We start from the raw sequence: 27,912 nt of genomic DNA on the forward strand, positions 1-27,912 counted from the left end.
TTTCTTGTCCTCATCTGTGGAAGGTGCGTCATCCGTTGGTGGTTCAGCCAATATACTAGCCAGTGTGGGTAATGGGGTCCCTGGCTCAGGTAATATATGCGGTGAGCGCTAACCGGTGTATGCAACTGTGAATGCATTGGCCTCAGTGCTTGCGGTGGAGGAGGAGTTGTTGCAGGATCTGGAAACCTTATCTTTGAGCATTTGTTGAAGATTATGAACCAAAGTCAGTGGCGTTCATACGGACTCTTCGTGCTGCTCGTCGACCAGAACTAGAGTACGCATCCTCATATTTCTCCGGTTGTTCTCCTGGAGCATAATATTGGTCCCCAAAATATTGATCCTCGTATCCGTCATCCTCCTGACACTCCACATGTAGCTTAGAGGGAGTATGCACGACCCCAAAGGGGCCTTTGTCCTCTGATTTGTCGTCATCTAGCAGATGTGCAGGTGGGAAAGGCAAAACTTTACTTGGCAATGTATGAACTGGACATATTGGTTATGTCTGGGGTTTTTCTCTTACAGAAATGCTTGATAATGGCACAGGGATGTGGAATTTCATAAAATATCTACTTGTAAATGGGGCTTGTTGCTTCATAAATCTACTTATACTGTAACAAAATCTACTTGCCCGTTGGTGCCGTGTAGTGCAGCAACAAATTATGGCAGCAATCTTATTATATAAGAGCTCTGATATAGCCTCTCTGATGATGCCAGGGCTCATACCATAGTAGTGGTTGAATACTTGCAATCCCCCTATGCTGCCACGTTTCCGCAAATCTACATAGTAGTGGGAAGCAATAGTTCCAGGTTAAGAATGACATTTTGAGTCTGTGCAAACCTACTAACTTGCATGTTTTAAGGATTTTCAAAAATTCTTTTCTAATCTTTTCCCATACTGAGAAATGTTGGAAATTTACTCCTGACAATGGCAGACGTAAACCTTCTTCCAGAGTTGAGGAAAAAAGTGGTTAGAGGGAAGGTGAATTTGCAAACACTCAAATATTTGCATGAGCAAAGCTACACATGCATATTTGCTCAAGCTAAAAGGCTGTTAACAAATATTTTACCTGTCCTACTTCTGTGAACTCTTGGGAATTCATGAAAGCCATATAGCTGCACTTAATGCAAGGACATATACCAGAGGTGCACTTTTGAGACTTTCTTTAATAATTGGGCCCCTAATTTGGTCTGGCATTGACCGTGACTTTGTGTTTATTAAAATTCTGTCTCTCTTTGTCTGTATTGACTGGCTTCACTGTGATTGACAGCATTCTGCTCTTTCACATGGAGCATATCGGCACACAATGTAGTTTTGTTCAGTGCCAGTAACTACTGTGCAGTGTGTGCCTTTTTTAGACCCAAAAACAATTTTTGCTTTTGCTAATGTTTGTTATAATGGTGAGGGCCTGGCAGCTCCCACACCAATAGGGTTATACAAACACCATGCGAAAACAAGTCACACATTGACAAAACTAAAAAGCTGACCACCAATTTCAGACCTACTGGCTTTGCCAATGCTTGTTTATTTTTGTTTCCCATAATCGTATTGAAACTGGTTGGCCTGATTTTCCATTATGAATATTTTAGGACATATTGGCATGCATCAACATGTTACTAAATGAAGCTGCAAAGAAATGGTACCTGAAAGTTTACAATAGTTTAGCAAAATGTTTTTTTTCCTGCTTTCATATTTTAATGAACATTTTATTATGAAAGCGAAGACTCTTACTTTCAAGCTTCTGAAAATATTTGCATTAAATCAGAGAGCATTCTGGGGGCATTATGCATAGCCTCATATTGCTAAGCTTTGAAAACGTGTGTACACATTTTTATACTGGAACCACTGTCAGTAGTGCAGTCGGAGCTTACTACATTTACTTAGAGCGCTCACCCTAATAATAAAGGCTTTCAATTAATGACCAATAAATACAAGTTTGAACAGCATTAACATATGGGCCAAAATATTACCTTAATTGTAGACAGTGCCCTTCCCTGATCCATAATGTGGTACTGGAGATTAGCAGCCAAAGGGTTTGTGCTGCAGGGGTTTGGGCCTACTTGCTCCAAGGACAATACACAAATGAAAACTTGTTGCCCTTGACGCCAAACAATATGTCCTGGGCGTCGGGCTATAGGAATTCCACGTCCCTGACATCAATTGTGTCAATGGTGTTTTCGTTGATGATGCCTTCGTTGGTATCATCTTACATGAGATTTTCAATAGAGTTGTCGTCCACGACGGGACTCATCTGCGTTATCGACGAGGCTCTCGTCGACAGGATTATCGTCATCTTCTTCAGTATATTCTTCGTTGACTTTGCCATCATCAAGAGAATTCTCGTTGTTATCGTCCATGAGATAAGTATAGGTGATGACACGGACGTAAATGTTGATGATGTTGTAGTGTTGATGACCGTTGACAAATCAAATTGAGATATGATTACTGTTTTCAGTGGTTTAATCATCGACGGAAGGCATTTGTATGATTTGTTTCAGTTGTGCTTCCTTCAGTGATGGAGTAGTAGGCTAAGATTGAACATTTTGTGAGGAAAGTGTCAGTTTTTGAAGAATGTGAAAGTTCTTCTGATCTTTTTGAATGCCCTGAGGACTTATGGTGGGTCTTCTTCAGAGCCTTTTTAGGTGACCCAGGAGGCACTCTTTCATTAGACCTAGCCCTCTTACGGGATTTTTCAGTTTCTGAGGAATCATCACTATCCTCCTCAGATACAGGGTATTCTTTGGATTTTAATATCTGAAGCAAAATCAGTAACCTTCCCTCTCTGTCCTTCAAAGTTTTTAAAGAAAAAGTGCAGCATACCTTACAATCCTTTACTTTGTGTTCAAGATGTAGACAGAGGATTCACTTCTTGTGTGAAGTTTCTTTTTGCCACATGGCCTTAACAAGTCTTTATTATGATGTTTTGTCAAGGCTGAGCAGTCACAATATGTAGAAGTAGATATCAGCCTTGTCCTGAAGGAAATTATTCTTGAAATTAGATAAAGGAATATGCTACTTACCAGTATGCATCTGTTCCTGGCATGTAGAGCTGCAGATCTATACACTGTGCATAGATCGCCATCTGGTGTTGGGCCCGGATGTTTGCAGTTTGTTTTTCCTCTTGGAAAGTCTTTGGGAGTCACGAGGTCGGTGACTCCTCCTCTGGTTAGTATTGCGCATGGGCTTCGGCTCCATCCTCAGATTGTTTTTCGCCAGCAGGGAAAGATGGAGCGTAGTAGTAACAGTAAAGAAACCCATGTGTAGTGTATCTTAATAAGATAAGACTGGAACGGATACAGGTAGCCGGGGAGGCGGGTGGGCGTGTATAGATCTGCAGCTCTACATGCCAAGAACAGATGCATACTGGTAAGTAGCATATTCCGTTCGAGGCATATGAGCTGCAGATTATACACTGTGCATAGATTATATAGCAGTACCCAACCCTAGCGGCGACCACCGGCATCCGTTGCAGTCGTTTGAAACAGTGTTTTAGTACAGCCTGGCCCACAGTAGCTTGTTGCGTGGTTTGCACATCTACACAGTAATGTTTTGTGAAGGTGTGTGGTGTTGACCATGTCGCTGCTTTGCAGATGTCATCTAGTGGTATGTTCCCTAGGAAAGCCATAGAAGCCCCTATCTTCCTTGTAGAGTGGGCTTTAGGGGGAACCGAAAGCGTTAGTTTTGCTTTGTGGTAGCAAATCTGTATGCATTTTACAATCCACCTAGCTATCCCTGATTTAGAAATAGGGTTGCCTTTGTGTGGTGGGGAGAAGGAAACAAATAGCTGTTTGGTTTTCCTGAAAGGTTGTGTCTCTGGATGTAGTAAAGTAAAGCCCTTTTAACATCCAGTGTGTGTAAGGCTCTTTCCGCAACTGTTTGGGGTTGCGAGAAAAAGACTGGTAATTCTACCGACTGGTTTAGATAGAATGGAGAAATGACTTTGGGTAGAAACTTGGGATTGGTGCGTAGTGCAACCTTGTTGTGATGCATCTGAAGAAAAGGTTCCTGTATCGTGAGTGCTTGTATTTCACTAACCCTTCTGAGGGAAGTGATGGCCACTAGAAAAGCTGTTTTCCATGTGAGGAATTGCAGCTCGCACTTATGTAATGGTTCGAAAGGGGGTCCCATTAACCGTGTAAGAACTATATTCAAGTTCCAAACAGGTGAGGGTGGCACTCTGGGCGGAATTACTCTTTTGAGGCCTTCCATAAAGGCTTTGATGGCAGGCACTTTGAAAAGTGAGAGGTGCTGCCTGTTTTGTAAATAGGCAGCAATTGCAGCAAGGTGTAACCGAATGGAGGTATATGCTAGGTTACACCTTTGTAAATGGAGTAAATAACATATAATGTGTTGTATGGATACATTTAAGGGATTTATTGTGTTGTGGCAGTAAACAACAAATCTTTTCCACTTTGCTGCATAACACGCCCTAGTAGTAGGGCGTCTAGCTTCCTTGATAATGTTCATGCAGTCGGGGGGAAGGTTAAGGTATGCAAATTCTAGGACCTCAGGAGCCAGATTGCAAGGTTGAGTTGAGCTGGGTCCGGGGGCCTGTTCTCTCCATGGTTCTGGGTTAGGAGGCATGGTGAGAGGTGTAGCTTTTGGTGTGGTACTACTGAGAGTTCCAGCAGCGTGGTGTACCACGGTTGTCTGGCCCATGTTGGAGCTACTAGGATCAGTGTTAGGGAATGCTGTTGTAGCTTTCGCACCACTAATGGAATTAGTGGGAGAGGTGGAAAAGCGTATGCAAATTTGTTTGACCAGTTCATCCAGATCGCATTGCCTTTGGACAATGGGTGTGGATATCTGGCGGCGAAGCTTGGGCATTTTTGTTTTCGTGGGTGGCGAATAGGTCTATGTGCGGATGCTCCCACTTCTGAAAGAACGGGTGAAGAACCTGTGGGTGAAGTTCCCACTTGTGGATCTGCTGTGTCTGTCTGCTCAGCAGATCTGCCATGGTGTTTTGTACTCCTGGGACGTGTTGGGCTAGGAGAAAAATCTTTTGTGGAATTGCCCATCTACATATGCTCTGTGCTAACAGAGAGCTGTGGAGAATGTGTGCCCCCCTGTTTTTGAATGTAGTACATGGCAGTCATGTTGTCTGTGCGATTGAGGACTGCCTTGCCTGAAATCTGCGCCTGGAAGGATTTTAGAGCGAGGAAGATCGCCAGTAACTCCAGATGGTTGATGTGGAGTAACTTATGTTGGGGTGTCCATGTGCCCTGTGCTGTGAGATGTAACAGATGAGCTCCCCAGCCGAAGAGCAATGCATCTGCCGTTGGGATTATTTGTGGGACCGGGTCCAGGAACGGTCCACCTCTGGAAAGGTTTGTGGTGTTCCACCACTGCAGAGAGCGATGGGTGCGACCGTCTACCAACACCAGATCGGTCAGTTGCCCCTGGGCCTGGTTCCACTGGTGCGCCAGACACTCTTGGAGTGGGCGCATTTGGAGTCTTGCATGTGGCACTATAAAGATGCAAGAGGCCATCATCCCTATGAGCTGCATAAACACTCTTGCTGGGAGAGAGTGTTGGGATATGAATTTTTGACGCAGCGCCTGTATTTTTGCAATCCTGGCAGGGTTGGGATAGGCTATGGCCTTTGAGGTGTCTATGGTGGCACCGAGATATTGTTTTGTGTGTGATGGTACCAGGTGGGATTTTTGATGGTTCACCATGAAGCCTAGCTGGTGAAGTAGTTGGACTGTAGCGGTGGTATGGTGCACACACTGTTGGTAGGACGTGGCTTTTATGAGCCAATCGTCCAGATAGGGGAAGACGTGAATGTGCTGTCTTCTGAGGTGTGCAGCCACTACTGCCAGGCACTTGGTGAATACCCTTGGTGCTGTTGTTACCCCGAACGGGAGCACCTTGAACTGGTAGTGTTGGCCGTCTACCACAAACCTGAGGTACTTTCTGTGAGATTGGTGTACTGGGATGTGAAAGTACGCGTCTTTCAAGTCCAGAGTGGTGAGAAAGTCGTTCTGGGAGAGAAGCGGAAGAACCTGTTGGAGGGTTACCATGTGAAAATGAATGTATGTAAGTGTTTAGAGGTCTGAGATCTAAGATAGGTCGTAGGGTCTCGTCTGTCTTTGGAATTAGAAAGTACAGGGAGTAGACCCCTAAATTTCGTTGATTTATGGGGACCTGCTCTATTGCTCCTTTTTGCAGGAGGGAGATCACCTCTTGTGTTAGTAGCGCAGTATGTTCTTGCGACATAGGGCGGTGCCTGGGTGGAATGTTGGGGGGTGTAGATGTTAATTCTAGGCAATACCCTGACTGAATAATTTGTGTCACCCATTTGTCTGAGGTGATTGTCTCCCAGACGTGAAGGAAATGTCGTAGTCTGCCTCCGACCGGAGTGGAATGGTCTGGAGGGAGCAGGGGAAAGTCATTGGGCAGGAGGTGTGGCAGAGCGGGCGGTATTTGTTTTGCCTCTGCCCTTATTATTATTACCTCTGTATCCGCCTCTTTGATAACCTTTTGTGAAGGTAGACTGAGGGGGGGGATTTATAGGATGTGGATGCACTGTCCGATGAGTAGCCTCTGCCCGTGCCCCGAAAGGAAGAGCGGCGAAAGGAGCGCCTGGGAGTCTGTTTGCAGGGCTCCCATAGATTTCGCCGTGTCTGTATCTTTTTTCATTTTCTCCAGGGCTTCATCTACTTTAGGGCCAAATAGATGATCTTGGTCGAATGGGTGATTTAGTATAGAGGCTTGAACCTCTGGTTTAAACCCTGAAACCCTGAGCCAGGCATGGCGACTGAGAAGGACACTGGTGTTAATGGCCCTGGGGGCTGTATCTGCCGCATCTAGGGCACATCGTATCGAGGTATTGGTTATTGTTTTTCCCTCTTGAATAAGTTCATTAGCCCTAGTCTTGTACTTTTCAGGGAGATGGTGCATGATGGTCTATAGCTCATCATAGTGCGCCCTGTCGTATCGGGCCAACAGTGCTTGCGTATTGGCAATACGCCATATATTGGCCGCTTGTGACGCAGTGCACTTCCCTGACGCATCTAGGAGCTTGGACTCTTAGTCAGGTGGGGGCGCTTCGCCTGACGCCTGAGAGTTTGAGCGCTTCCTGGCTGAAGATACCACTAGGGAATCTAATGGTGCAGGGCCCTTAATGTAAGAAGGGTCTGTAGGGGCGGCTTTGTACTTCTTTTCTATCCGAGGGTTTAGGACCCTGGCCCTGACTGGGTCTTTAAAAACCTCAGGGGCATGTTTAATTACGCCCTTTAACATAGGTAGAATGGCAGTGGACCTATGTGTATCATCGAAGGTGTCTAGGAGGAAGTCGTCCTCCACTGGGTCGGTATGTAACTCCACCCCGTGGTAGTGTGCCGCCCGTTGTAACAAGTGGTGAAAACCCAAGGAATGAAATGAAATGAAATGAAATGAAAAGTGGATTTATAAAGCGCAATTGCTGCCAGAAGGCATCCAAGCGCTACTTGAAGAATAGAATGAGGGTTAGCCTGGACACTTCGGGAAATTAATTTTGGAAAGTAAAAAGAAAAGTCTTTAAGTGTTTACGGAATGAAGAGAGATTGGAGTTGGATCTGAGTTGAGGGGGCAAGAGGTTCCATAGTTTGGCGGCATTAAATGAAAACATCCTGCCACCGGACCGCATTCTTCTAACTCTTGGTACAGTTGCTAAGAAGGCCTGACTGGAGCGGAGGTGCTTTGTCGGATGATAATGAGTCATAAGGTTCCGGCAGATTGCCGGGCCTGTATCCCAGAAGGCCTGATGAGCAATGCACAGCGCTTTAAAAAATATTCTTTGACGGACCGGGAGCCAGTGCAGTTTCCTCAGTCCGGGTTTTGCTGATATTTTCCGGGGCAATTGAAGTAGTGTGCGGGCAGCACAATTTTGCACTGTCTGCAGCTTGCGGAGGGTGTATTCGGGGGCACCCAAGTATAGAGAGTTACTGAAGTCAAGTCGGGACTGTATCAATCCCTGTACAGCGACTTGCCTGGCCTCCATGGGTAGTAATGGGAGCACTTTTTTAAGCATCCTGAGTAGGCCAAAACAGGTTGCAGACAACTTTGTGGCCTGGATGTTGAGTGTTAGGGCCTTATCCAGCCAAATGCCCAGACTTTTTATATTGTCCTTAGGAACAGGCGGGGTGCCAAGGCAGGAGGGCCAAAGAGAGTCAAAGGAAGTGGGGGCGGCAGGCCCCAGAAACATCAGCTCCGTTTTGCTCCCATTGAGTTTGAGGAAAGATCTTGTCATCCACACTTTCACAGCCTCCAGGCAATCCCTTAGTCCTCTTTGCATGGGACCATTGTTCTCCTGTGCCAGGGATACCACTAGCTGAGTATCGTCCGCGTAGGAAACTATTTAGATGCCAAATGGGCGGACGATCTCAGCCAGCGGTCGCATGTAAACATTGAACAGTGCAGGGCTCAGCGATGAGCCCTGCGGGACCCCACAGGTAAGAGATTTACTAGTGGAGACAGTGTCTCCCTCAATGACCCGGAAGGATCTATTACTTAGGAAGGATGTGAACCAACATAGAGCCTTGCCCGAGATTCCTATTTCAGAGAGACGGCAGAGAAGCACATCATGACTAACCGTGTCGAAAGCTGCGCTTAGATCAAGGAGGATCACTGCCACTGATCCATCATCTTCCTGGCTTCTTCGGTTATCGCCAGTAAGGCAGTCTCCGTCCCATGTTTTGGTCGGAAACCAGTCTGGGTGATGTCTAGCAGCTGATTTGACTCCAGGAAAGCCATAAGGTGGATGTTGATGTGCTTCTCCAAGATTTTACTTATCCATGGGAGCAGGGAGATGGGACGATAATTACTGAAATCGTCAGGGTCCAGATTGGGCTTTTTTAGCAAGGCACGGACCATGGCCTGCTTCCAAGGTGCTGGGACTACGCCGGCCGTGAGAGAGGCGTTGAGAAGGTCCTTGATGGTGGGAAGGACCGTCTGGATGACCGACATCATAGCCTTAGGAGGGGCAGGGTCACAAGGAGATCCAGATTTCACCTGCCGTGCTAGTGACTCAACGGCGTCCTGCTCCAACATGGGGAAACATTCCAAGTTAGCCATGGGTTGAGGGGGAGATTCCGCATGGCAGGGCCGAGTTTGAGAAGTCTGATATGCGCCAGCAGCAGAGAAGGAGGAATATATTTTAAGAACTTTTTGTTGGAAGAACGCTGCCAAGTTGTTGCAATGCAGTAGAGTGTTATCCAGTAATATGGGTGGCGGAGAAGGTTTGATGAGGCTCTTTACTACTTGAAAAATTTCCTTAGATTTAGATTTGGCCTGCAGAATTTGAGCGGAAAAATAGGTAGCTTGAGCAAGTTTAACCTCCTTTTTGTAAGCTCTGATAGCCTTTCTATACCGTATTTTATCACTTGAAAGAAAATCGAGTCGCCATCGTCTCTCAATTTTCCTACAGTCCCTCTTTTTTTCCCCTGAGTTCCTCAGAGAACCAAGGGGCGGATTTTTGCAAACGTTTGGTGGTGATTTTTTGGAGGGGAAGGATGGTCTCAAGAGAGCGAGAGATCCATTCTTCATACTCCCGATTGGCTACATTGAGATCTATAGTGGGGCAAGGACGTGAACTCGCAAGGCATTTAGACCAGGATATTGCAGAGAGTTTTGCCCAGTTCCTGAAATTCTTATCCTGGTGAATAGCCCGGGGAGAGGTATAGGTAGACCACAAAAGAGGGACAAGCAGGTGATCTGTCCATGGCAGAGCAATAGGGGTTCAGCCTTAAGGTCAGGGCAGTTGCTGAACACAGGATCCAGCAAGTGGCATTTAGCATGGCAGAATCAACCAGCTGCTCCAATTGAAGAGCCGCTAGGAATCTTCAGGAGGGGATGGCCTAGATGGGTAAAGGTCATCCTGTGGGACATCTGGGATGTCCGGATTGTTATAATCATCCCATGGGTCTGGGGATCCAGTAGGGGTGGGATCTTGTGGCACATCTGCTGGATCATAGTAAGGGTCCCCCAAATCGTCTGGGACAGGGGACAAGGTGGGGGAACGATGAGGTGGAGGGGGTGGAGGTGGAGAGGGTGGAGGAGGTAAAGGAGGAGGGGAAGGCACCCTGAAAGGAGAGGTAGCAATGTCCTTTCTCTTTGGAGGTGGAGGTGGAGCCGGCTTGTCCAAGTGTCTCTTTTTTGAAGACAATGTCAAGTGTCCGGTCTTTGGATCCTTGGTGAGGGTTTTCTGCAAAGGATCCGGTGTGAAGAGCTCCTGTGACACTGGTTGATCAGTCGGCGCCGACTGTTTCGGGGCCGACGGCTTCTTAGGTTTGTCGAAGACGTGCTTCTTGGGAACCCCCGGATTTTTGGTCGGTGTCGAAGGGGGTCTTGGCACGGGAGTGTCGGTGCCGAGGGTCTTGTGATGTTTGGTCGGCACTGGAGCAGGTTACGGCACCGAGGACTTCGGTGCCGGGTTTGGTATGGAGGTGGAGGCCGATTTTTTCTTCGGTGCCGAAGGGTGTTTGTCGGCACCGGTGGTCGGCTGGCTCGAGCCCGAGCTGCCGGAAGGCTTAGAAAGCTTCTTTACCGGGCCCGAAGGTGGGGTGTGGGAAGCAGTGTCCTTGGTCTTGCCTAGGCCCGGAGGCGAAGGTGTGACCGGAGCCTTTTTCGGGATCGGCGTGGGCGGGGGAGGGGGAATTGTACTCACGACCCGCTACGCCGGGGTGATGTCCTCCACATCCGAGTCGTCGGCCTCAAAAGCGCTGACGAGGTCGTCGTCCTGCTGTTCGATGTCCTGCTGTCCCGGAGCTTCGACGTCATCCCCGAAGATGTCGACTGGAGCGGAGGTCGAGGAGTGCGCCATGTTGCGTCTAGCCCGTCGATCTCGAATGGTCTTTTTTGAGCGAAAAGACTTGCAGGCGGGACAGTCTTGGGCCTCGTGTTCTGGGGAGAGGCAGAGGTTGCACACCTCATGGAGATCGGTGTGGGGAAACTTGGACCCACATCGAGGGCACTTCTTGAAGGGAGTTCTTTCCATCAGCCGAGACCGGAGCCGGAATAGGCCCGAAGGCCGCCGTCGACGACCGGAATCGAAGAAGTGCCGAAGAGAAGATGAATAAGATGATTTATGTCTTTGAAGAAGAAGCTCGATGAGCGAGGATTTGTGCGTCGATCGGTGAACTGGGAAGTTCGGAACCGGAGGGCGAAGTTTTACATCCGAGCCCGATGGCGGAAAAAAACAATCTGAGGATGGAGCCGAAGCCCATGCGCAATACTAACCAGAGGAGGAGTCACCGACCTCGTGACTCCCAAAGACTTTCCAAGTGGAAAAACAAACTGCAAACATCCGGGCCCAACACCAGATGGCGATCTATGCACAGTGTATAATCTGCAGCTCATATGCCTCGAACACTGTATTAAGCTGAGCAGAGCTCAGGGAGACTCCCATCACACGAATTGCTGTTGAAAATATGAGGGATTGAAGCCTCTGTGGTGAGTGTTTTCTAGAGGGTGCTGTCACCTGATTTGCTGAACTTTGGTTCTTATTAAATTATGAGGATAAGCTATTGAAGTGAATGTTTTTGTAACATTAGCTATGTATGTCATTGACTACTGCTTTCTACGGTGCCGTGGGACTCCCACTTCAATGATCTAATACTGGAGAACAGAGATTTTCTTTCCTCTGCTTCCAAGAAACATCTTTCTGGTCGCATATTTAATGCACTATCACCCAATGCAGTCACACTGAATCACTTTACAATACAAGATTCCTACCTCAAAGAGTTAGGATACAATGGACATGCACCTGGGGGTTTTGTACATTTCTTATCCCTTCCCCCTTATGACAGACTATATGAGCTCCGACACTAAATGTCAAGTGAGAACAGCAAAAACCTTCAATAAATATATAAATTATTAAATAATACAGTACTAAAGAGTATGAGGATCTAATCTTGCACCGAACACTCAAGAGTCCGAGAGTGACCCTGAGAGACTCATTACTCAATATCTAACCTCAACCAAGGCGACCAAAGGCATTTGCATACCGTGATGCAACCATTTCAGAAACAGAATTGGGAAAATGCTTAAAACTATGAAAAATCCATAACAGAAAGGGGATAACTTGCTTAATATCAGCAAGCATGAACGAAGCATGTAAAAGCCATTTATGAACCCACCGGAAGAAATCTTCAGAAGCGCAAACCACGAGGGCAGCTTCAAGTCTCGGAAGGGAAGCACGATCTAGAACTCTTACTGCACCAAACACTGATGATCCCTGGAGTAAAGCTACTGATTCAACATCACTAGGTCAAGGAACAGGTATCCCTAATCTTTCATTTGTGCGTGCACTGGCTCATGTGTGAGGCTGCATCACAATACTTCTTTCTGAATCTGTGGAACTGACTCCGCTTACAGTATGTCTAGTGGCACAGGCTAGGTACAGAGCTCGGTGACGTAGCCCTGCACATAGTCCGACTCAGAGCATGTTAATATCAGCAGGCTTCAGACCTTATCTGTTGTGCACCATGTTGAAGGATCCTGATCAGGGTATACAGACAAACTCGAACATTTCTAAAATGTCACAAACATACACTGACCCAATGCACTAAGAAAAAAAAAAAAAAAGAGCGCTCATTTCTTTGAAAACAAACCTTCCATCATATCACTTTCTTATTCTCTTGGTTGCTCTTACAGGAGTTTCACTGTTAAGACAAAAGCTACACTCATTCCCCAGGTCATACACTGATGCCTTCTCAATTGTAGCGTTGTGTTGAGCTGCAACAGCTCATAGCAAAAAGACAAACTGCAAAGCAATCACTACAGACACTTACAGGTTCTCTTAGAGCAGAACGTCCCAACAGGATGGTCCACAATTCTCGACTGCTGCTGAAAACAGAGAACTCGGATCAGTGGGTTTAAAAGAATACTACAAACAAAACAGCCACATATTATGCACACATGCCCACATTTTCACACACCACCTCCCAACCGCCCTTATCTGCAACATTATGATGTAGCACTGAAGACGACCAACTTGTACCATCACTGAACTTTAATATTGGTTAATCCAAGTTAGACCGTCTTAATTTAAGTGCAGGCGTTGCACCTTAAGAACAGGCAGGCGCTACACCCTTACTGCCAACATTCCTCCAGATACCGAAGTCCCTGAGTTCAGCCCCTCGAAGCCAAATTACTGACCGGGTATATTGCTCGGTGGCCATCTTCCAAGTTTACTGTTCCCTTTTTATTAACACCGAGCCGATTCAATGCACTTAAACAGTGGTGGGAGGGGTGGATCGGGGAATTGGACAAGACAGACTAGATGGACACTAGAATGGCCCCATGGGTGCGAGTTATCTCTACACGCTTTAGAATGATCCAGCTACATTCTCTTCACTTGACTCACATGACCCCGGTACGACTCCATCGAGTACGCAGGATTCCCCAGCAGAATTGCTTCCGTTGCTCTGCACCAAACGCTGACTTTATCATGTGACTTTGGTTCGCTACTGGCAGAGAATAAAGCAAGAACTCTCATAGGGGCTGGATCCACCCTTGGATCTTTCCCCCATAGTGGCCCTACAGGGCAAATTGGACAATCTGGGATGAAGTCACGTTCATTGGAGCCACCTCTCTGGTGGGCAAACGTGATATTCCCTTGAGGTGAAGTTCTCCACAGGCCCCCTCCTTGGCGGAGTGGAGAGCGCATATGGACAGTTGCACTGAGCAAGAGAAAGCCCATCTATGCTGCATGGGGCTGCCTCAAAAACATGGGAAGATTTGGGGCCGATGGTGGGAATGCTAGTGTCTGGATCTGTAACTTCGAACTGGACCTATGGACTGTGTTGCTATTGAGATCATAGTGGTGCAATAAAGATATCATGGCATTTCTATGGTGCAATACAATGTAAATAGGCAAGGGCCCCGTTACTAGGTGTGAGTTCCACTAGACAGGGATCAAATGATATTGCAAAAACCAAGGGCACCTCAAATATAATCAAGACATGACAATAATTCATAATTAAACCTGAAAGGACAAAACCATGATATAAACAAGGACAAAAATGTTTTATTAAAGCAGTGCAATAAATATTAATGATAAAAAGATCCACATGCGTACTACAGTCGTATCAACATTCATTCAAACATTCTATACAAGTAAGACAGAAAAATACATAAACATACACAATAATAAAAAAAAAAAAAAAAAATGGGCAAGTTTTCTCATATATGATATATTATTCATCCTCAGTATCTCATCGGTTTACATGATGTAATCATCAATGGTTAAAAACCAACTTATTTTTCGAAACAATTAGTGAATAGGACACAAATTTGTTTCAGTAACAATCGGTGGCTAGGAACCAAATGGTGTCTAGGCGTGTTTCGGCACAGGAGTGCCTTCATCAGGAAAAGTCACACAATACCATTTCATGATAGCCGGAAAACGGGAATCTCTGATGTAGCTTGAATAAACAAGAAAAAGGATTTACCATGCAGTGCGGGCGTTCTAGCGAAAGTGGTGGCACGGGCAAAATGCTTCATATATGTATAGATACACACACACACACACACAAATTCAGACTGGATGCAAATTTGGAGTGGTCATTAGACTGTTAAACATCAATTTAATGGCCTATGAGCTGAATAAGAAAGCATGTGGCACTTCAAGCCAGAGACCCAAACATTTACAGAACTGGGCTCGAACACCATGAAGCAGAGAAAAAACACTGAATAAAATCCGGTGAAATACTGAAACCTCAGCCTTCAATTTAAATAGAGTTGTAAACATTTTGAAATCTGAACAATGCGACAACCGCTCAACTTGAAGCATGCTACAGCTTGAAGTACGACTGAAGTTTCAGTGCCATCCAGCAAAGCAGGGGCGGTGGAGAGTGGGGCAGGGGCGGTGGAGAGCGGGGCAGGGGCGGTGGAGAGCGGGGCAGGGGCGGTGGAGAGCGGGGCAGGGCGGTGGAGAGCAGGAGCAGGGCGGTGGAGAGCAGGAGCAGGGCGGTGGAGAGCAGGAGCAGGGCGGTGGGGAGCAGGAGCAGGGCGGTGGGGAGCAGGAGCAGGGCGGTGGGGAGCAGGAGCAGGGCGGTGGAGAGCAGGAGCAGGGCGGTGGAGAGCAGGAGCAGGGCGGTGGAGAGCAGGGCGGTGGAGAGCAGGAGCAGGGCGGTGGAGAGCAGGAGCAGGGCGGTGGAGAGCAGGAGCAGGGCGGTGGGGAGCAGGAGCAGGGCGGTGGGGAGCAGGGGCAGGGGCGGTGGACAGCAGGAGCAGGGCGGTGGGGAGCAGGGGCAGGGGCGGTGGACAGCAGGAGCAGGGCGGTGGAGAGCAGGAGCAGGGCGGTGGAGAGCAGGAGCAGGGCGGTGGAGAGCAGGAGCAGGGCGGTGGAGAGCAGGAGCAGGGCGGTGGAGAGCAGGAGCAGGGCGGTGGAGAGCAGGAGCAGGGCGGTGGAGAGCAGGAGCAGGGCGGTGGGGAGCAGGGGCGGTGGAGAGTGGAGCAGGGGCGGTGGAGAGCAGGATTAGGGCGGTGGAGAGCAGGATCAGGGCGGTGGAGAGCAGGAGCAGGGCGGTGGAGAGCAGGAGCAGGGCGGTGGAGAGCAGGAGCAGGGCGGTGGAGAGCAGGAGCAGGGCGGTGGAGAGCAGGAGCAGGGCGGTGGGGAGCAGGGCGGTGGAGAGTGGGGCAGGGGCGGTGGAGAGTGGGGCAGGGGCGGTGGAGAGTGGGGCAGGGGCGGTGGAGAGTGGGGCAGGGGCGGTGGAGAGTGGGGCAGGGGCGGTGGAGAGTGGGGCAGGGGCGGTGGAGAGCAGGGGCAGGGGCGGTGGAGAGCAGGGGCAGGGGCGGTGGAGAGCAGGAGCAGGGCGGTGGAGAGCAGGGCGGTGGAGAGCAGGAGCAGGGCGGTGGAGAGCAGGAGCAGGGCGGTGGAGAGCAGGAGCAGGGCGGTGGGAGCAGGAGAGGGCGGTGGGGAGCAGGAGAGGACAGTGGCGAGACAGTGGTGAGTAGGAGAGGACAGTGGCGAGTAGGAGAGGACAGTGGCGAATAGGAGAGGACAGTGGCGAATAGGAGAGGACAGTGGCGAATAGGAGAGGACAGTGGCGAATAGGAGAGGACAGTGGCGAATAGGAGAGGACAGTGGCGAATAGGAGAGGACAGTGGCGAATAGGAGAGGACAGTGGCGAATAGGAGAGGACAGTGGCGAATAGGAGAGGACAGTGGCGAATAGGAGAGGACAGTGGCGAGTAGGAGAGGACAGTGGCGAGTAGGAGAGGACAGTGGCGAATAGGAGAGGACAGTGGCGAATAGGAGAGGACAGTGGCGAATAGGAGAGGACAGTGGCGAATAGGAGAGGACAGTGGCGAGCAGGAGAGGACAGTGGCGAGCAGGAGAGGACAGTGGCGAGCAGGAGAGGACAGTGGCGAGCAGGACAGAGCTGTGCTAAAGTCACTTGGGCAACAACATAATGCGTCACCACAAGAAGCTGTGCATCAATTCTAAAACCTTTCTACTGAACACTACAAGAGGCTAATCTCTGTGACTGTTCTGCCACAACACTGACTCTGGACACTGGCTGAACTCTCAGAAGCTCACCTCAATGGCGACTCACAGAGCAGAAGCAGGCAGTCTGTTCAAAACATTTTTGTCATCATTTGCTCTTACACTCCCAACCCACAGAGCATTAATGCATTAGGACAGGGCCCCGACGGTGAGAGAGGGCCCTGCACCTCATATTCCCAAGGGGCCCTTTCAACCTCAACTTGTGTTTGCTGTATTCAGTGTGACGAACTGACACTGTCCCTTAAACAATCTGGTGTTTAGTGTGCAGAACTCAGACTTGCAGAATATCTCAATGCTTGAATGCTTAATAAAACAAGTACACATGATTTCTAGAGCGCATAAAAAATGAGTGCAAGCAGAGAGCGAGGAGTAAACGAAAACAGGAACAAAATGTGAATTTTTAGGCAGCAATCTTTAGTGCAAGTCTCCAGTTGCGATTTCAGCCAGACCTGCCAGACCAAACCGCACAAGAGCCTACCGACCCAAATGGATGTGAAGCAACAGTGCCCCTGAAGCACAGAGGCCTTCAAGAGTTGAGCCCCCCATAGGTTCACCCGGACTGGTCTCTCAGCCTCTGCTTGCAGCGTCTTTGTGACCGGACAGATCACTATTGATTAAAATGGGGCACCCCACGCTGAATTGCACCTCTGCACCCGGACGCCCCAGAACAGACCAAGGTGACCTGTTGGTGCTGCCTTGGACCTTGCCTCATACTTATCTAAACTCCAGGACAGTTCCTTATGTCGCTGCTCAGTGCCCGAATGCAGTATAGGTTTATTTCCCATAGGATAACAATGCCGCCTTCAAAGACACAAGTGCCAGTGTATTTCTGTATACTGAAAAACTGCGATACCTCACCCAATGCAAGTGTATTTCTGTATACTGAAAAACTGTGATACCTCACCCAATGCAAGTGTATTTTGATATACTTGCACAACAGTGACAACCTCAAAACAAAGTACTTACCCAATTACACTGTTCTTAGTATTAAAAATATACATGAAATAACTTATTTTTCTAAATTGGATTGGTGTGGATCTCCTTTTTGAGATGTGTGCATCATTTTTGGACTCTCTGCATGTAACCAGTGCCTAACACTCGTCTCTGATAATCCTAAGGCTACTCGACCACACTCCCCCAAACATAGCACCTTGGGATTGCTAGAGAAAGCCCATGTTCACTTATAGGGGAACCCCTTGACTCTTCACACAGCATACCTCTTTTTGGTATACTATACAAACAGCCAGCTTCCTACACTCTATACTTTCCTTTTCTGTATGTACAAATCAGTTGCTTGTAGCATGAGGCAAATACTTTAGTGATATGAGCCTTAGTGTGTGGTGTGTGAGTGCGCACCGGCGAGTTCAATGAAAATGATTATGTTGTGCTGCTGTGGCAGGAGGCGGGGAGGACCCCTTATCGGACTCTTCTTGTTCATCTTGGGATGACGGACTACTAAGTTCCAGATGTTGGTTGTTGGCGATACTCCCTACTCCCATTGGGAGCGTTTCTCCCTCGGCTCCCCTTTGGGACCGATTGAACATAGTTTCTACTCAGAACATTATGGATTCTTATTCTTGTTGGGGCTTCTCTTCTTCTCTCATCTGGTTCTTTCTCCTTTCTTTCCCTTTGCGCTTCCCTTCGATCTTCCACTATTGCTGGGAACGGTTCTCTATGCTGGCGACATGTACCCCTTGCCCTCCCTATGCTGTGGCGTCTGTGCACTCAGTCCTGCCCTAGGCTGCGCATACTTTCAACGCACGATCCCCCCGCTGTAGATTCCTCCCCATAGTCTGAAAGTCCTCACGCTAAATGTGAGGGGACTTAATCCCATTAAGCGCTGAGCGATTCTGGCTTACTTGGAGAGTTCTGGGGCCGACGTCCGCCTGCTACAAGAAACGCATTTGCTGGCCAAAGATTTTTACAGACTTCGGTCCCGGGCTTTTCCGACTCCATTCTTCTCTGGATCCTCCAAATCTGCTGGGGTGGCGATACGGATATCTAGGGCTTTTAAGGGGAGTGGTGCAGGAGGCCAAAATCAAGGGTAGACTCGCCTACCAACTCTCAATTGGGGGCCACGCGCTGATCTTAGGGCCCATCTACGCCCCTAACGAGGGACAGGAGCAGTTTCTTCATGAAGCGCTTACCGAGGCTACCGCCACTCCTGAGCGCAGGTTACTCTTGGGTGGGAGACCTCAATCTAGTCCTTAACAATGAGCTGGACAGGTCGGTGCAACACTTCGGCCAAGTGGGTGCCCTTTCTCGTGCTGGACTTGCTAGGCTGGGAGACCTGGGCTTGATAGACCTGTGGAGGGACCTCCATCCAAACTCTAGAGAATACTCTTACTACTCTGGCGCTCACAAGACCTACGCTAGGTTAGACTACTTTATAGGTACCAAGACGATTAGGGACATTACACTCTCCTCCGACATCCGATAAGGCAGCTACGAGGATCATGCTCCGGTAGTAATTACCTTGACTCTGCCCCCCGTCCGGCTTCCTACTCTGCGGTGGCGCTTCCGTGACACCCTTTTACACCGCATAGACACAGTGGGCCAGATCCAGCATGACTATCTTATAACGACAACGCTGACACCTGTCTCCACTAGATGGAAAGTCCTGAAAGCGGTGGTTAGGGGAGCAATCATCGCTGTCTCCTCAGCAGACAATGCGGAACGAAAACGCAAGAGGGAGGACCTCACCCAGAAAGTGAGTTAGTTAGAACAGATCCATCAACAGACTGGAGCGCCGCGCATCTGGCACCAGCTGAAGGCAGCTAGATCGCAGTTAGCTGCCAGAGATCGCGATAAAGTCGAATACGCGGCTCTACGCCTGCGCCACTCCTTTTATGTCGGCGGTGACAAATGCGGCTGGCTATTAGCACACAAACTGCGGGCGTCCCGGCTGCGCGACGGGGTACAGGAGATCACTGATCAGACAGGCGACACGCACACAGAGGACACGGACATAGCCGAGACTTTGTGACTTTTACGCACAACTGTACTATGCACAGCATCTAGAGTCGACAGATACATATCTGAATCAGGTTACTCTCCCCAGCCTGTCCCAAGCGCAAGCTGACCCCGTCCCAAGCGCAAGCTGATCAAATAGAGCGGGAGATTCGCCCGGAAGAAGTAATCTCCGCCATCTCGCGCATAAAAGTAGCTAAATCACCGGGTCCAGAAGGCTACACGGCCGCTTTTTATAAGCAGTTCTGCCCCACGCTAACTCTTCTTCTCACACGCCTCTTTAACTCCTTCGCCACTTCGGGGGCGATCCCTCCTTCCATGCTTCAGGCGGATGTGGTGGTCATTCACAAGCCCAGTAAGGATAAAAAGCTTTGCGCGGCATACCGGCCTATCTCTTTTAAACATCGACCTGAAGCTCTATCCTAGTATCCTCGCGGTTCGCCTAGCTCCCTATCTGCCTGGGTTAATCGACCCTGACCAGGCGGGGTTTATACCCCAAAGACAGACCAACGACAATACGAAGCGGGTGCTCCACCTCATCGAAAAGGCTTACCGAATCCCAGGTCACTATATGCTCTTGGCCATCGATGCTGAAAAAGCATTCGATCGCGTGCACTGGCCCTACTTGGAGCAGGTGCTGCTCTGTTTTGGCCTGGGAGAGAAGAGGAGGACTCGTATCCTCAACTGTTACTGTGGCCCTGCGGCTGTAGTGCGAGTGAATGGGCATGCGTCCACCTCCTTTCACATCCACAGAGGCACTAGACACGGGTGCCCATTGTCACACCTGCTCTTGGCCTTATATATGGAGCCCCTGGCGCAAAGAGTCCGTGAGCACTCGGGGATCCCGGGAATACGCTTTGGTAGAGATACCCACACCATTAGTTTGTACGCAGACGACGTTGGTCACCCTGACGAAACCTGCAACGGCCTTGGGCACCTTCTTGGAGGAGCTGGACTCCTTCGGGGGCGTCCGAGTTCAAAGTTCATATGACCAAGTCCACGGCTCTAAACCTCTCCATGCCATCCCAGACGCTGGCGGATCTACAGACGCGCCACCCCATACAGTGGTCTGCCGATACGGTCCCCTATCTGGGGATCCAGCTAGCCCCAACACTACAGGCAACGAGGGAGGTCAACTATACCATCTTGCAATCTCACATCCACGCGGACCTGCGACGTTGGAAACATTACCCTATCTCTTGGCTGGGTTGCATCGTCGCAGTTAAGATGACTATCCTTCCCAAACTCCTTTATCTTTTTCAAACGCTCCCTCTACAACCTCCCACCGGCTTGCTCCAGCGGGTGCAGACCAAACTTTCTCAATTTGTCTGGCAGAATCACAATCCAGTGATGAAGCAGCTGGTCAGTTTCCTCCCTGAGGACAAGGGGGCATAGGGATGCCCAATCTCGCGCTGTACTAAAAGGCCACGCAGCTTCGACACTTGGTGAAGTGGAGCCGGGCCGAGTCAGAAAAGCACTGGCTCTTTCAGGACCGGGCGATAGCGGGCACTTCCCTGATGAAGATCCCTTTCCTTCGGAAGGCCCAGCACCCCCCAAACCTCTACACTTCTCATACAACCCGCGCTACACCTTCCCTTCCCCACTCACTCCTGCTTTTGGCAATTCAGACTTCGGACCAGGGATGGGTGAGACTTCCTTTCCTCTTTGGAGAACCACTGGTTGCCGCGCGCTAGATCCCCTTTACGACGCCAAAGGAGTCGTGCCCTTCACACAGCTACGTGCTGATTACGGTCTCCCTGAATCTGAGCGCTTGCACTATTTGCAGCTACGGCATTGGGCTTTACACAAAGACAAAAGATCACAGGCCCTTCGACACCTCACCCAGTACGAGAGATGGCTGATCACACGTACCTCAGACAAGAAGCTAATCTCAGGCCTGTATAGAATGCTCCTATCCCGCTACACTCACACCTTCCATGCAGGGCGGGCCCGATGGGAAAGGGACTTGTGTCGTGATATCACTAGCAAGGAATGGGAAGGGATCAGCTATAGGGCACAACATACTGCGACTCAAGTAGGCCTCACCGAAACCTTTACGAAACTCACATACTACTGGTACTACACCCCTGAGCGCATGCACCGCATCGACAGCGCACAAAGAGGACTTGGGTCGCCTGGAGCGGTCCGACAACCTTCTCTTCCTTGATACAGACCAGGACCTTCAAGGAGTTGCACTCTATGGCGTTGACTCCTGGGCCGAAAGCAGCTTTAGGGAGCACTCCCTTAAAGACTTCGGTGGCATGGCCCGACAATCTGAGCACGACTGAGTGGTGGTCGAGCTCAAGACACCATAGGCACACAAGGTGCGGCACACCAAGTCCAGACTAGACCTCCACAGCCCGGTGCACCCCTCTTTTCCCCAATCGCCGCCTTTTGCTGTACGTAATGGCCCAGGGTGGCCAGTTGTGCCCCCTACTCCATTGCTACAGGTATACCCCCCTCTTTGCTCTATTCGCCCCCTCCCCCCCCATGCTGTCCCTGCTCTGATGCTAATCTCCAAGCAACAACATTGTGTTCTCCTCCTCTCCTCACATGTCCTAAAAGCAGAGCCCAGTGTTCAGGAGCACCGTACCCTCCTCCCCATTCCTGCTTCCCGTCTTGCTGCACAAGCCAGTGTGTGGACAGGACAAGCATTGCCACATAAAATCCATAGGATGCATGGAATGTTAGTCTTTCCATTAATGGGTACATTAGTGCACAGAATATTTACATCAATCTGTCCCCTCTCCCTTGTCAGGCCACCTGGACTGCTGATGATGGGCTTAGTCCTCCTTCTCCTCTTCCCTCCATGCTTGACTCCAGTCTGGGCTCCTTTCTTCCATCTCTGCCGTACAGCGCTCCCACTCTGCAGCCCCCAGCCCCAACCACCCCTTCCGTCCCACCCACTCACCCTTTTTACCTCGCAGCCTTTTCGAAACCCACTACTCCATTTCCTGTACCTCCTTTATATTGCCCAGCTACTTTCTATCTCCCACACGGCCTTGGCCTTTCCTCCACCCATACATCCTCTACTTCCCATGCCTATATCGTTTGATGGTCCTAGTGAATTCTCTTCCTTGCCCTTACCCATCAGTCAATCCATTCCACCGGCTCTTTCATTTCCTGTATTTCCACTCTCCGCCCCTCAGGGGACCAGCACCACCAGTCCATGCTGTATGATCTCCAGTTTTACTAACCATGATATCTTGACTTTGATATATATTAGGAAAATAAGGTGATCATGCTGTTCTTTGGTTCAATACATGTGGTTTTCTATGCGATTGCACAAAAGGTAGGTGGCTTTCTCATTAGTGGGAGCAGTGACCTCCCTAGGGTGCAGAAGACCCAGGTTTTAAACCTCAACCCTGAAAAGCTATTTATGGTCTAAGTTTGGTGACTCGTTTGCCCGCCTCCATGTTCCCTACATTGATGCCCTGATGTAAATGCATTATAATAAAAACTAAGCACTAGCCAACACAAACTCCATTTAATAGGCCTTCAACTGCACTACAGCTGTAAACTGCTGCAATTGGTAAAAAAATTCTTTAACAGGACACTTTGCAAAATATTACTTAGCACTCATTCACAAAAACTACTTACACCTACCAACAGCGAGACCTATTGGCTATGCCAATGCTTGTTGCAAGGGCAATAGTTCCCCAACTCAGAATTAAATACACTTTATGCTTTTTTGCTATTTACATACCCAGTCCTGGGGCCTCTTTCTCGTACCTCGTTTAAAGGGCGGGGTGTTTAAGCAATGCAGGACTGCATTAACTTATCTCACAATGTTCTCTACACCATTGGTTTCATATTCAGCAGGCTCACTTTTAACTGCTGCGGATAAATTCCTAAATGTCAATTTATGATGTTTTTTCTTTTTACTGCATCCTTTGTTATTTTGGGAGATTCTTACAGGAGTGACTTTTTAATTAGGTGAACTTACATGGCAGACCCTTGAAGCTGTTGTTTGTTCATTACTTATGCATATGATAAACCCTGATCTAACTTGGTTTTATTTTTTCATTTTATATTGGGCTACGTTCATGTCATCTTAAGATCGACACGTTTGCAGCACTCAGTGTATCTCAAATACCAATTATCTGTTTAGTCCAAAGTTTAATCTTCTATTTTAATATTGGTGATATTCTGTGTATATGTATACTTTAATGGTTATGCACTGTAACCGCATAACGTTTATTGATGATGTAGCAAAATGTATTTACTTTCAAAAGAAAATGCACCCAAACAAAATTTGCACCTTGAAAACAAAATGGTCAGAGACAATTTTACTAAACTACAGTGTATTTTAAGACCACTTTAAAAACCCTTACTTTAAAGCATTATTTAATTAGACGTGTTTGCTAAACGCCTATATTTGATAACAAATAATGTGAGAATAAGCATAAAACTATTACGGCAAGTTAAAAACCAATCTGGACCCCGCTGCTAAAGAAAGTCATGAAACTGCATCTGGAGGTCTATGACTGCATTGTTGCAGATTTACAAGTTTCAGGAATTCACAAGAGTTAATAGAAGTAGGCCCGAACTCCAGCGAAAGCAGCAGGTATAGAGGCAAACTTCTAGCAATTGTTTGAAAAATCGATTTTCGCATTAGAAAATATAAACGTCTATATTTGATAATGCAAAAATCTGCAGAGCAAGTGCAAATTAATCCCTCAAGGAACACATTTACAAGAAAACAAAGACAGCCGGGACCAGCTCTCTCTTCTAATGAAAGAGAAACTGTTTCTTCCAGAAAGCGACCTCAGAACTGTTGTTCAAGCCCTTGTACTCTAGGATCTGGATGGTGGTAATGCCCTACCCTCACAGACTCCACATTGGCACCCCTTAGGGGCATCCTATATGCTGCAGCACGTCTCGTTTAGAGCCTGAGAAAATAGGATCACAATACCCCCACCATGATAATACGCCATTGGCTTCCCTTCCCAGCCCACACCATCTTCAAAACCAGCGGCATAATTTACAAAGTCATCACAACCAGCACCCCGGCTCATCTTGCAAGCAGCCTCACCATCTCTGGTGGTTCTTGTGTTACCTACACCGCAGAACTGACGCCTAGGCTGGCTGAGCTATACAGCGCAGCTAAAATCGCGGGTGTCCTTTCAGACCCTACCAGAGAAGCATTAATCGTCCCTATCCTGAAGCTGGGCCAATCGGCACATGATCACTTGGCATACAGGACCCAGTCGATGTTTAATTTTGACTATAAGATCTTGAGTAGCATCTTGGCGACCCGGCTCCTAGCCCACGATACATCCAGACCAAACTAGGTTTATCCCCGGCCGGAATATGACGACTAAAGTATGGCGTATCTTGGCTATTATGGAAACCGATGACTAGATCCGAGACAACGCAAAAGTCTTTGCTGATGATACCTATAAGAGGCGATGTTGCGCAAGGGACTGGGAGAGCGATTTGTAACTTGGATGTGACTGCAGTATACCAACCCGACGAGATCGGCATGTTGCCCAGTGGAGCGGGGGATACGACAAGGATGCCCCCCGTCACTGCTACTCTGACATTGCTATGGAACCCCTGGCGGCACATGCGAGGACCAGAGGAGCGTTCAGGGGTTTGATAATAAGGGGACATCATCACAGAATAGGTTATTTGCTGATGACCTGTTGCTCTTCCTGCGCGATACGGAGGGGGGGTCATAGGGGGGGCAGAGCTATACTAGAGGAGGTTGGCCCGTTATATGGATTGCGTGTTGACGGGGAAAAGTCTTAAGCTTATTCCTATGGACTGGAGAGAGGACCCCCCCCCAGAGAATCGGACTGAGCAGTGGGAAGCTGGGTGCCCGACTTACCTGGGGGTCAGGTTCTACCACGCCAGAGCTGACTTACTAGAGGGCAATGTAGGCTGTGCGATTGGTTACCTGAGGACCTCAATGAACTTTTAGAAGACACTTCCGCTTTCAGTGATGGGGAGAAGAGCCTTCTTAAAGATGGGGTCCCTACCCATTCTCCTCTATTTTTTCCTCCAGACTCCCCATGTGTATCCCAGGGATGTAGTTTAGAGAGCTTAAACCCTGACTAAGGAGTGTATTTGGGGTTGAGGACACCAGAGTGTGGCGTTAGCCACAATGTAACACCCCACCACAGTAGGAGGACTTGCAGTCTCTGATTTTTAACTAGATTATATAGCAGCTCAACTGCAGTGGCTGATCCAGGGAATTGCGCATAGCTGCACCCAACACCGGATTCCTGGCTCCTTTGTGCCGCCACTTCAGGTTCTTCGAGTGCAGGGTTCCAGCCATGGTGATTCCACTAAACGCCACAAGATGCAGGAACAGGGGATTACAAATAATGCACACTAAGGAGATGCTGGAACAGGTGGATTACAAATAATGTACACTAAGATACCATAATCCACTGAGATGCAGTTAGATTTCCTACATGCACTTCAACACACGAAGATTGGCAGGGGCTGGACCTAAGGATGGAGGCAGGGGCGATGAAGGTGGGGGACCTGTATAGGGACTCAGAGCTGCTCGGGTTTGACGACTTCAGGACAGAGTTAGACTTACCCCAAGGGAATTTCCTCCTTCATGGGGCGCTCAAGTCTGCGATACGGAAACACTGGGGAGGGGGAAAGCATATAACCCTCATCATCTCAGAGCTACGGATACATAGCGCTTTCAGCCGGTACCATTAGGCCAGTTTCTTGTCTCTATAGAGCGATGCGGACGTACCAACAGCTCCCCCTACATGCGCAGAGAGCTAGATGGGAGGAGGATCTGGGCATGCCTATTCAGCCGAAGGATTGGGATAAGATAATGGACTGGACACCAAGGTGAAGTGGAGTGGGGTAGACTGTGGTAGATTGGAGTGGGGTAGATTGGAGTCGTCAGGTAGACTGCGGTAAAATGGAGTGTGGTGCATTGGAGTGGGACAGATTAGAGTGGGCTAGATTAGAGCGCATTGATTGGAGTGGGCTACTTTGGAGAAAGGTGAATTTTAAGTGAGGTGGAGTGGGGTAGACTGTGGTAGATTGGAGTGGGGTAGATTGGAGTCGTCAGGTTGATTGGAGTGGGGTAGAGAGGAATATGCTGGAGTGGGGTGAACTGGAGTGGGGTCAAGTGGAGTAGATTGGACTGTGGGTAAATTGGAGGAGGGCAGATTGGAGCAGAGTGGGGTAAATTAGACTGGGGTATGGTTGATTGGGTTAGATTGAGTGGGTTGCTTTACAGAGGAGTGGGGTTGTTGCAAGGATTCTGCGTATGCACAGAACTATGCGCAGGAAACCAGGACCTCAGAGAATTGTGGTGTACCAGAAACTCCCCTCAGAACCAAGAACCCCATATCCGACTAGCTTAGTGTCCCATTCGTTAGCCTAGATCTAGCTAGGCGGTCCCAATGTATAGACAAACCAGAACATGCGACTTAGATATTTCTCAGGAGTGGTGGGAATCCGAACTACCTGTTTGTACTTATTTAGCAGTCCACAACAGAATAATACAGACACGGTAAAGTTTAAAGAGTTTATTTTATAAACCTCGTGTCCTAAGATGCAGTACTTTGGCTAACACTAGCAGACAAATGGTTAAGATCAGAACCATCAGCATTGTTACAATACCATACACAATGAAAGGAGCAATCATAATAATAATGACAGTGGTATGCAACACACTCCTTTCTCTAACAACGAATAAATTATTATTAGACTAATAGAAGGTCTCTTAGGCTAACAGAGGGGACCCCATACCGTATAGATCAGCTTAGTAGAATCACATCAAAGGATCAGCAAGCTCTCTCATGCAACAGCTCTTCTGTTCGAATGAATCTAAAACATTCTGTCTTGTAATATTAAAGGCACTTGTCCTTCAGATATTGGCAGCTGCATGCATGATATGTCTAAAAAGTGGTACAATCAATCTGAACACAACACTCTGCACCGTCTAGTGTCCTAGCCTTGTTCTTTACATGATGTACAGACGAAGGTCGCAGCACACTGTTAAGAATGTTAAACAATAAACTGTTATCCTGCAAGGCAAAGTCGAGTAAGCATTTCTAAAATGAATAACATATAACAACAGTGTCGCGTGCAAAGCAGCAGAAACGGCAAGCTGGCTTTCTAACAGTTGACTGGGTTATGCTAACTTAGTGTTGTAAATAGGGAGTGGCTAACCCATATAACAGGGTAGATTGGGGTGGAATGGATAGTATTGGGATAAACTGGATCGTAGAGGAGTGGACTTTGGCAGATTAGAATGGGCAAGACTGGGGTATAGTAGAGTCTGATAGAGTGGGGTATAGTGGAGTGGATCAGGGTATATTGGATTAGGGTGGGGTGATTGAAGTGGAGGGGCGTATAGAGGAGGGAATAGTGTGGAGTCGAGTGGGTTGTTAGTGTGTCAGTGTGGAGAGGCTTAGAGTGGGGTGGCATGTAGTAGAGTAGTGGGGCATAAAATGGAGTAGTGTGGA

General features: G+C 48.4%; 1 protein-coding gene across 2 annotated transcripts in view; it reads right to left on the reverse strand.

Annotated features, from left to right (window-relative positions):
- NUP188 (nucleoporin 188) overlaps positions 1-27,912 on the reverse strand; it is a 1,223,536-nt gene that overhangs the window by 1,166,325 nt on the left and 29,299 nt on the right. Inside the window, exon 2 of one of the 2 annotated variants that reach the window (XM_085614037.1) lies at positions 12,772-12,823. In XM_085614037.1, coding sequence (XP_085470163.1) covers positions 12,772-12,823 — 52 coding nt within the window. Of the gene's footprint in view, positions 1-12,771; positions 12,827-27,912 lie in introns of both variants that reach the window. The other variant, XM_085614036.1, reaches the window with a different exon arrangement.

This window comes from Triturus cristatus, chromosome 1_2, assembly GCF_964204655.1.
Source record: "Triturus cristatus chromosome 1_2, aTriCri1.1, whole genome shotgun sequence".
In the NCBI taxonomy this organism is placed as follows: domain Eukaryota; kingdom Metazoa; phylum Chordata; class Amphibia; order Caudata; family Salamandridae; genus Triturus; species Triturus cristatus.